The sequence below is a fragment of the Anser brachyrhynchus genome, assembly GCF_964034855.1.
Source record: "Anser brachyrhynchus genome assembly, chromosome: 17".
Lineage (NCBI taxonomy): Eukaryota > Metazoa > Chordata > Aves > Anseriformes > Anatidae > Anser > Anser brachyrhynchus.
In genome coordinates, this window is record NC_137710.1 from 5,468,486 (window position 1) to 5,479,987 (window position 11,502).

At 35.6% G+C, this 11,502-nt stretch overlaps 1 protein-coding gene across 7 annotated transcripts in view; it reads right to left on the reverse strand.

Moving 5' to 3' along the window:
• TMEM132D (transmembrane protein 132D) overlaps nt 1–11,502 on the reverse strand; it is a 288,698-nt gene that overhangs the window by 260,326 nt on the left and 16,870 nt on the right. Inside the window, exon 1 of one of the 7 annotated variants that reach the window (XM_080559649.1) lies at nt 11,253–11,403. The exons of 3 other annotated variants lie outside the window; for them this stretch is intronic. Coding sequence is in view for 2 of the 4 variants with exons in the window: in XM_080559651.1 (XP_080415777.1) it covers nt 10,784–10,811 (28 nt within the window). In the remaining 2 variants the exon portion in view is untranslated. Of the gene's footprint in view, nt 1–10,783; nt 11,223–11,252; nt 11,404–11,502 lie in introns of those variants that run through there. 3 more of the 7 variants (XM_080559653.1, XM_080559651.1, XM_080559646.1) reach the window with 3 other exon arrangements.

Consider the following 11,502-nt stretch of genomic DNA (forward strand, 5'->3'; position numbering starts at 1 on the left):
TATCTGCCTGTGAAGAATCTTGCTGTCAGCAAAGAATCATTTCTAACTGCCTGCTCTCCCCAAGACTTTAAAGGTTTCCAGCCCTCACCTAGCAACAGCTCTGAGCTGCTGACCTTCCCAAAGTCATGACTGAGTTAGTCAAAGCCCTAATTAGTTACAGCTGCTCATAGTTCATCAACTGTAGTTAACCAGATGCAGATGAGACTGGTTAATCTGTGAAGTAAATAGGTACAGTGGGGTTAGACAACAAACAGAACTTTGCCAAGTGAGCCCAGTGTCGTCGCTTGGGGGTTGGAAGGACATGATTACTGTGACTGCTAGTGTATGTTTGTTTCCAAAACACACTCAAAAGTAAAGCTGAAATCCTAGGGAAAGGGTTTTCTGTGCTTATTTTGAGGTTACACTTACAATTTCCCTTTTCTGGACTGTGGCTAGTGAGCTACACTAGACCACAATAAGAGGTGACCTTCAAGAGAGGAGTAAGGGTATAATCAGTTTCACGATATGCTTCCAGTAAAACCATGGAAGAAGTATTCAAAGCCATCATGAAAGCTCCACTAACGTGAGACTGAGTGATATCAGTGTAGAGATACACAAAACTGCTTTCATGGAAACCCATTCCATTTTAGATGCACCTTGTCACACTCACCAAAAAAAAAAAGAAAAAAAAAAGGAAGAACATTACTGAGACAATGATGATTATATAAATGCTAATCCAGACTATAGCCTTGTTTGGTTTCTAAGCGCACAGGATTAAACAAAGACTCTGGGCATGGGCATATCTGTCTGTCTCCTTCCAGTCAGCCTCTGACACTTTGCCTAATTTCAACCAGCACAGTCAGTAATAATTAAATTCTTTGAAGTCCATGATGAAGGTGGCCAGACACTGAAAACTGCTGAGAAGTGTTTAGTTAGGCAAAAGGTGCACTTTGAGTGCGTTCCTCATTAGACACTGCGGTATCTGCAGACAAGAAAGTCATTATGAATGTCTGAATCACAGGAAAATCTCCAATTATACCTTCCAGCTTTTTAGGGACCAATCAACTACTGTAACAAAGTCTTCGTAAAAACTGGCTTCATTAGTTCTGATGTTCACAAAACTATGTGGGTTTTCTATTTAGACCTAAATATTAACTTACTAATATTAAACTTATTCTATAGCTACTAAGCAGACTATAAATGAAGCTTAAGGAGTATAGATCAACTTTTATTTTTCCAAAGTGTTTTATCTTCTAAAGTTATTACTCCATTAGTTTTACAGAGAAATTAGTTAACTTTGTTTTTTAAATAAGAATTCTTTCATTACTTGAGTTTAAGCGCTTAACATGATTCTCATCTAACTCAGACCCGCTTATGCCATTAAAACATGATTAACTTCAAAGGCTTGGTTTGTGAGTTACAAAATGAGAAAAATGTAGTCTCTTAAATCTTTGGATTAGCATCAAATGATTTCATTCGGTCAGGAGAGTTGCCAAAAAAAAAAAAATGGTGTTAGTTGGTCATTTTAGGCTTGTAAGAACAGTTACATATAAATATTTTCAAAGAGTTTGTTTTCATAGATCTCCAAAACAAAGCAAGGTCTATCTCAAGATTAGATTAAATGTAATCTTTATTTGAAAATCACATAAATCTAGACTGAATGCTGAATTAGGTGACTAGCAACATGCAGCAAAAATCTGATTCTACCCTGCATAAGTCTGGAAAAATTTTCAGTGACAATTAAAAATTGCATTTTTCCATCAGGAGTATGGCACTGTAGTGACTCTTGAGCCTAGTGGTTAAGGCAGTCAGCTGGGAGGGCATAAGGAGTTGTTTTCTCAGGTTAATTTTGTATTCAACACTGAACAGTAACTAGATAAGCAGCACCTGGACTCTCCACTCTCTTTCCAGGCTCATGCATTTTCCATCCTTTGTTGTATTGTGACTTAGCATTAAAAGAAATGAAAGCCTATAGCTGGAGATGTGGGTGTCAGTCTCCTCAAACCTAGGCAAAATTAGGCTTTTTATTGGATCTGATCCACAAGACTTGTCTGGAAACCCAGGAAATCTGTTTTTCCTATCCCGTAGGCTTATGTTTAAACCACAAGATTAACTGCTGACTTCAAACTTGTGAGACAATCATAATCTTTATCATGCAGCTGAGCTTCCTGATTATTGATATCAGCTTAACTTTCTTTCCTGAGAGAAGTGCAAGCTTTGGATATGCTCTTAGCATTTGTTTAATCCTTAAGTAGTTATTCTGTAGCATTCCAACCTTCTGTGTCTTGTCTAAGGTCAAGAATTCAAACTCTACTTCTGTACTGAACATCAGCTCATATAGGTGGTTACATGTAGGTCAGAAAGGCTTTTTATGTGCATAGCTGATCAGCAGTGGGAGTGAAAACACTGTGGTACTGATTTTTTGTAATCTGCAATTCAAAAATAAACAGATTCTTTCCAGCATCATTTCAAGTTGTTTTCTACTCAGAAGCTTAAGCAAACATCAATCAGGCTAGTGCCACCTTTATATAGTAAGAGTCTCTACAATGCTTTTTAGGGTGATTTAATCAAACAATATAAATTAGGACATGCAATTGATACAATTCATTATTTTTTATCTGCAATGATGCTATATAGGAATAATAAAATTTTTCTCTGGTTTCTATCCTAATAAGAATACCATAGTCATGTAGACCAAGAAAAGTACGGTTTTGTTTACTGGACTATTTATATAAAGTAATAGCTATTCTGCCACTACCTTTTTTTCTTGTTAGACTATAGAGTTTAACAATCCTTTCCCAATACCTATTTCATGTGCAGAAATAAAGCTCTTTTCCTGGAACATTATTGCCAGGTTTTACTAGCCACATTTAATCTTTGTTTAGCAAGAAGTAATCCAGAAAAATTTACAAGTACTTGTCAGAAAATGTTGCGAGATCTTGTTACGTTATTAGGGTTTTATATTGATTGAACACATGGTCAGTAAAAGGTGCAATAAAACAGTTGTCATTATAAAATGGAGCTCACAAGGTAAACTACATCCTTTTTGCAATTTTTATTCTATTTATATAAGAGCAGCTGATCTCACATTCATTTATTTATTCTGTTCTCTCTACAAAAGCTTAATACAACATTTTAACTTAAGAATGTGGCACGGTATTGTAAGAACTCCTGCATGCTAGGACACTAAGAGGTGTTGTGCATAACTGAAAATTACAAAACTTAAAACAAATATTGGTCCTGTTCATGAAGTCTGTTATAAACGTCACTGGATTAAATATTAAACCACAACACGGAATAGCTGAAAGAGGCCTAAAAAGATCACCTACTCCAACTGCCTGACCACTTCTGGGCTAACCAAATGTTAAAGCATTAAGCTTAATTTTGTAAATGGTCTGATCAGGAAAATGGACTATTTATATCACTCAAACAATGTCACATTTTCTTTCTAAAATCGTTGTATTCAATGGCACAAAATAAAAACTGTTGCACTCCTCAGCAAATTGGGTTGTTAGCCCACCAAAAGAATGAAATACACAGCATAAATAATTAACACACATTTGACATTTAAGAAGGACATAAAGGATGTCTGTTATGCACTTTAAACAACTAAGCAATTCAATTAAATGTGTCATTACTAAATAATTCAAATTATTTTGCCTGATATGTTAGATAAACAACGCATGCATTACAGGGATTTTAACAGAATTAACAGGAATTTTAACAGAGCCTTCATATTAACAAGAGGAAAAACCATTTTAATCCCAGACTATATAAGAAAGTAATGTGTTTTAGTGTGAGATAGTGTGCAGTAGTGTGAGATAAGACTCTACCCATATGATTTTCAGCATGTGAGTTGCCAGAGGCCATGTCCAGGTGAAGCCAAATGCAGCTGAGAGGGCAGGCCAGGCTGCCATCCGCCAAGCTAAGGCTGGTACAATAAAACCTGCATTGATCTCGTGGCAGTGCCAAAGAGCAGCCCATGTTCGCTACTGTGCGAGCCTGTACTGATGTGGCTCTGATTCTGGCCACAGCCTGGCCTCGCTGCATAGTGTAGCGCAGCACGACACAGGCCAGCCTAGGCAAAGACGTGTTCTTAGCCTAATTAAACTTCATCAGGTGTCTAACTAGCATCTCAACAATTCTAGTGAATTCCACAGGTTCTATTTTTAATGATTTTTTTTAAAGTTCTTTCTTAGAGCTCAATTTTCTCTGTGTAAAGAGCCATATGGTGAAATACACAAAGTCTACTGCAGCTAGGCCAAAATTTACAGAATTTTCAAAGTTGAGTTCAACTCTATAATGAAAAAAGGCCATAGCTCATTTATTTCATTTTAATGGTACAGCCTCATTTTCCAGAATAGCTATTCCTTTCCCTTAATGCTGTCAAGAAACTTGTAAAATCAATTGTGGAAGAAGTACTCTATTATGTATTTCAATGTAGTTTTTATTTCGATTTAGTAAATGATCCCAAATTTTATAATTGCCAATAGATTAAAAAAAAAATCACAGGGTTCCTGCAATGGAATACTATGTTCCTTCAATTAAAAATAAAGCAATGAAAAAAATACAATTTTTTTTCTCCAATATGTTCCTTTTTCCCTTCTAAAATTTATTATTGCCTTATACAAATATCATGGTGTGTATATATATTTTCCTTTACTTTCAGGACAGGGTATTCTACATTTTTTAAATAAAAAAAATCATTGAATATAACCAGGAGTTTTACCATAACTGCTGAACATGACTGCTCTGAACTACTTTGTCTACTCATTTGAGATCCAACTGGGATTTAAAAAAGAACTTCAGACACATAACACTTTCTTGACATTAAATTATTTTTCCAAGCCCAGAACAATGAATTATGAACTTGAAATCTTTTCAGCCCAGTGAACACTTGTGGCCGCTTTTTCATGTAAACTAAGATGGCGTGTCAATAAATGGTTGGGGCAGATCTGATGGATGTTTTTCTTTCCCTTCATCTGCTTCTAATAGGAGCCCTCCCTTCAAACATTAGTGATTCATAAAAGAGCATTGTCTTATTGCACCTTTTGTTTCTGCATTAACTCTACCCAAGTGACCCCTTGAGTGTTTTAAAAGCTTGTCATCTATTTCCTAATTGAATCAGTGTGAAACCAGACAGCATACTGCATACTAGAACTTAGACAGACCCTTGATATTTCCAAAACAAAACAAATTTTAGCACTCTGGGATTTAGCTGTGTGTTAAGACTAAAACCACAAATTTGATTATCCACTCCATGGTTGATAGAAGCGAGCAGATCCAAATCAATGCTATTGGAAAAGACCAAAATAATAAAATTTAATAGTCCCTCCTGAGACTTCCCCCTCTTTCATTCCATATCTACAATAATCCTCAAATGTTTTGTTCTAAAGAAAACTGTTTTTAAAAAACTAAAAGCTTATAATGACAAAATTTCCCCACCTTAATTAGAAAAGTATTTTAAATCTCTTGATTTCACGTATGTCTGTCTACTCTAAAACAAATCTCCTTTTAGTCATTCTGTAATCTGAGGGACATCTAACAACTCTTCAGAAAGAACCAGTTCCAAAGAAATTAAAACATACATAGAAGAAAACATACATTATCAGCCTTTTAATAAATAAAAGGCACTAACAACTGCTTATAAACAACCTGGCTTAGGACCTGTGGTTTTTTCATGATTACATACAAAAATGATTAGGGATAGAATCTGGTCACAGAAGATATCTTGTTCATTTTACAAAGATATAAATAAAAGCAGATATTGGCCCATAGCACATACTTGCATGCAGACATAACTTCACAGAATAAGCTGTTAAGAGTACAGGATGAAAAATCTTTTTGCTTAACTGAACTGGAAACAGTACAGTGTACATAAAACATCTATTTATAAATTACATTTCCTTTTCAAGTAGTCTGGTGACATTTTTAATTTAAAGGAGCTATAACATTAACTGTAAATATAAACAAGAGCAATGTTTCTATAATAACAAGAACTCTTGGCCTATAGCTCACTTATACATTCTCTTCTGTTTCTGCAAAGAATTAAGCACTCCTTTTCCAGCTATTTATTTTGATTTCTTAATCCCTAGTATGCTTGATAGAAAAACTGAGAGAAAAGAACAGAAGGGGTATGGAAGGTTGCAGTTAATCCCAATATGAAGGGGATTGTTTTGTTATTTTTCACTGCATTAAAAAAAAAAAAGAGGCTTGGTAAAGCTGGGACAAAAAGAATGATTCATGCTGTGTACCATTTGACTCCTAAATACTATGGAAAAAAAGAAAAATAATTTAAAATGGAATAGACTGTCAACATCATCATCATATCAGTGAAGAATCTATGGATTTATAGGTTTACAGGTGCTCTTGGTTGGGCTAGACTGGTACTGGTGAATTTAGATTGAATCATGTATTGTGTGAAGAAGTTGGGATTCTGACAAGATTTCACAGAAACAGTATATATATATATATATATATACACACACACATATATATAAGTCAAATGGATCATCATATGCATAAAATATATGCCCTAAAACAGTTATTAGTTTTAGTTTCATATTTCAGTTTGCACCTCTGTTTTGACAAATAAGTGAGGCAGTACATTTCATTTGCTATATCTGTAACTGTACTCTAAATCAGCATATTTCTGCACTGTTCAGGGAGGAATCTGGTAATAGGCTAATAAAGCAAGTAACAGATCTTTGTGAGACTTTGTTTTCTCCATAACAATCCATTTATTTTTAAGTATAACCAATAAGCAGAATTAATGTGGCAACAGAGATCCTAGGTTTCGCTAAATACTATAACTCTTAACACAACTACGATGCCTTTTGCACAGAATACACATCAAAGAGAAAAAAAAAAAGGAAGATGACTTTTGCAGCCTTTTTTTATGCTTTTCTGAATTATAATTAATTCCTACCTTGAAGCACTCATTCATAGAATAAAATGGCTCTCATGGAAGAACCTTATTTTATATAAAGAAAATTCAATTTGCAAACTTTGTACAGTACCTCTGACACAGCAGTAATTGTAGTAGTCAAATTTAATCTCAGTTTTCACTTAGTGTGGGAAACACGTAAAAGAAACATCAAAAATAAAATCTAAAAAAGCCTTTTGTGAGACATTCTGCAAATCAAGAATTTGATGTGTATTTCTACCACGTAGACTGGCCATTGATCAAGTAACATTTTTCATGAGATCCAGGCATATAATGCAGAAAATAGTCCAAAAAAAATTACTGTTACTATAATCCTTTCCTTTGTGACCCATATGTTAACAGTGTACACATCATTTTAATTGCAGCAGTGCTTAGGGCATAGCCATAACTAGGATACCATTGTGCAGACTGCAGTATAAATGCAGAACAAATGAATGGTATTTTAAATAACAAACACTTGCAATTTGTCACTCCAGAATGGACTCAAGGCATGAACATACTCCCCAATGCATTTGGTGAGGCTTTTATCAGCAGAACCTTCAAAGTAGCCTGAGATAAGGGATTAATGTGTAAATGTTTGGATGGGCTGGGAGTGCTGCGAGCTCCCATGGATGTCAAATCATACCCTTTGCTGTGTTCTACCTGTGTAGATGAACACTGGCCATAGCAGAGGTTCTGTTACACTGAGGAACTACCAGAGGTACAGAATCTTCAGCATGGCTTTGGACATGCCACATTAAACCTGAAATTATTTGGCTATTCCATAAAAGAAACTATCCACTGGCATTAGGGTATCAAAGTCTACATGTTTTAACACTGCTGGAGCATTCCTCTCTTGACCCTCGGAAAAAAAGAAGGGGTAACGATTGAGGCTGCAGAGGTTGTATCAGGTTTGAACACGTAACAGCTGCAAAGCAGTTCACAGCTGATCTGCAGGCCAAAGATGGATAGAATGGTCCCTACCTTTGCTCTAGTGACCAGTATAAGTGCTAAAGCTGAGAACTAAATCAAGGGTTTACTCTTCAGTCACAACATACACGTACACTTCTATGAAATGCTGGCCTGCCTCTTGAAATCAATAGCCTTGGGTTGCCACTACCTGATTTCACAAAAAGGTTAGTTATGAGTGAATTTGGTAACACCAACAAGCCAAAAACTCTGGAGACAAGAAAAGCTGGGCTGGGCTTTTTTTCAAGCAAGATACTTGAGAAGAACAATCAACATCTACCCATCTAGCAAAAAAATCAGCTTGCAACTGGCAAAAGAAGCCTGAAGAATAAACAGGACCTGTGTGGCTCAGAAGAGCTGCACGTAGCTGTCTGCTACCAGGAGGAAGATAATTCATCATGATAAAAACAAACATCCATTTTAAACTTGCTTGGCAATGAGGATGTTCTAATTTGCATAATGATGGTTATTTGAATATGATGAGAATTTGCCTGAGCGAGTCTCAAGCTTGAACACATTCAGATGTGATACAGTCTGTACAATTTTCTCAAGGATTGCAATTTAATACTATTTATCTAATGAAAGAAAAATAAATATTGGCTGTAACATCCCATTATGCTTGAGAGCTGGTTTTAAATTACACTTGAATAAAGTAACTGAGTGTGGGATGTTTGCATTTCCTCAGGGAACGGTAACACTTCCCAAAATGGTGAATAATATCATCCTTTTCCAAGTAGCCTCTACTTCAATAAGAGGACTGCAGAGATAATTCTAAAAGTGGGGCCTATTGCACTTTCAACGTTGAGTATCTGCAATAGCAGCAATAAACCAAATGGCAGTTCACCAACATAATACGGTATCTAAGAATCCCAAAGCCAAGTTTCAAAAAAAAAAAAAAAAAGTACTTAGAGACTGGTCAAAAATCATTGACAGCATTTACACTAGAAATGACACACATTTTAACAGAGGGGCATTGGTCATTGGAACCATGTAATAAGGATAACTACAGATGGGACATTATTTAGTACACTCTGTGTTCCTATTAGCTCACATGAGGGCACTTCTGTGTTGGGACCATCTGTTATGTTGATGGCCTGAAGAGATAAACTCCCTTCGGGTTGATGTAAATTCCTACATAATTGTGAAAAAATCTCTGTCCATATATAGTCAAATAATACCATGGTTACAAATAACTTTTTTTTTTTTTTAATCTTAATCAGATCCAGACATTGTGACAGCCTTCATTACAATGGACAATCTCAAATTTTACTTCTGAACTACCCTAAAATCTTGATGAGGTACAGTACATCATCAGAGTAAAACCATCAAGAATGCAAAGTAAAAAAAAAAAAAATTGTTAGCAAGGATTAAAAGAATTTCAAGGTTTTCAAAGTCATGTATCAATGGTAAGCACAGATATGGATAAACTGGTGTTGAATGTGCAGTCACTTTGTAATGCAGGTACCTACATATGAGTTCACTAAATCATGCCTGCATCTGGTACCTGGTAATTTCAGATGTCAAAGCGTTTTTAGCAAAGATGCAATTTTCTGATTGCAGAGCCATACCTGTATCTTGCCAAGCCTTAAATGGCATAAGACTGAATTCTGTGCTGCAGATGCTGTGGATAATTAACTAGCAAATCCATCCATGTGAGAGAGATTATTTTATTTGTGTCTTCAAAGGAATAAGAAAAAAATATATCTAAGCTTAGTTCAAAGCTGATCCTACTCCTGAAAGCCTGTAGGTTTCTTTGCTGCTGAGGTTAACCTAAATTGACTTAATTGTTCTAATTATGTCCTGAACAAGACTGTCAAGAAAGCTTTGTTCTTGTAAAACAAAGGCTTCCTGAGAAACAGTTGAACTACCTGAAACTATAATCTCAAGAAGCTAATAATACAATGCTAAAACAGAAAAGGATTCAAACTAGTATACTTATCACAGTTCTAATAAAGCGTCATTCATAAAGCTATTTAGGCAAATTCATTAAATGGATATATTTAAAAACTCTCTTTTGATGGTGTGTTGCTCTTCTCATTATGAACTTCATGAACTTTCACTATATTCTTCTACTGTGAATCCACCACATCACAGACCTCTGATTAAAATCCCAAAAACATTAACAGAAAGCTTCCACCCATTTCAACATGCATTGACTGAGGCTGCCATCCTGCCACGTGTAAATGTCTCTGCAGCAAGCCATCTCAAAAATGCTGGTTATCACTTCAGACCTATTGCCAGTAGTTCTGGCTCCTTCCCTTAAAGCTAGGGCTCTGTTACTTTTATGTTAACCTAGTTCATTAAGATTTGCAAGTAGGCCATTAATAAATACGATTACAGTTATAAACTCTGTTCACATTTCAGAGTGTTAATTTGCAAAATGTAGCATTATCATCTAATCTACAGAATAGTTTGACATTAAATAAATCCACTTAGTCAACTCGAGCACATTTTAAAAATGAAGACCAACTTCTTAATATCTAGTGCCCAGTGTTTTTAATCTTTTTGCCTAAGCTGAGTCCATTGGCTTTCTCCACCAAAGTGTACAGGGTTCATGGATTTGTTGGCAATTAAATTTCAAGAAGACATTTTGATCAGTTTCTACAGTTCAGTAGTGCCATTATTAGGGCCATTATCCTTGCAGTTACTTCCAGAAGAGTTGAAGGAAACGGATTTTCACTCATGCTTGATAAATCATTTCATTAAGAAGAAGGGGGAAACAAAGAAGAATCACTTCTCTTACAGTGGCACACCAAACAGAATGCCTCATTCAAAAGAGAAGTCTGAACAGGAGCATTGGGAACATCTGAAACTACAGTTATAGTTAACATGATAAAGTAGAAGTGACTGTAACAGTAAAGTAAAGTGGGTTAGCACAGTTTAAAAAATAATTTAATAGGACAGCCTTACCTGTCTGGAAAGTAGCCTGTGAATTCATCTGTTTACTTACTTAGTCACGCATGAATGCCCAGTCCGCACTTACACGAACGCCAGTTGCTGTTCACTCTGTGACCCATTTTAAAACTGCAACTTTAACAGTTCCCACGACAGTTTTGGTAGAAAATGTGTAATGCTACCTTTCTCTCACTAACTTCTACCATCCCATGCAACTCTGTTGGCACACCCTAGACTTAGCATGGAAAATATTTATAAACATTTGTTTGTTTGTTTTTTAATATAAACTGCAAACACTATGGAATCTACTGAAATTCAAACATGGAAGCTTTCAGTTTTCCAAGTTTATCTCAGCGCTTCAAATATACTTTACCAACTCCTGAACTATTTTTTACATGCTTAAGTCAAAACAAATGTCACTTTTACTGCCCTTCACTTTGAAAATAGCAACTCCAAATTAAATTTTAGAAAGCATTATGAGCACCTCAATACTAGATAGCTGCGTTGGGAACAATAAGTGATACAGAGACTTTCAAAGGAAGCAGGAAATCATTGTTAAACTAAGCACTTATAACACCATTATTAAATGGCCAAAATCTGAGCAGTAACATCACTTGGAGCTTCAGCTATTCATGAAGTTCACCACGATTCTAGAGGCTTTCATCACTGAATTTGAACATAGCTTGGCTTTGTCTCTAATTAGAGCATATTTGGCACTCAACTGATTTAAATTT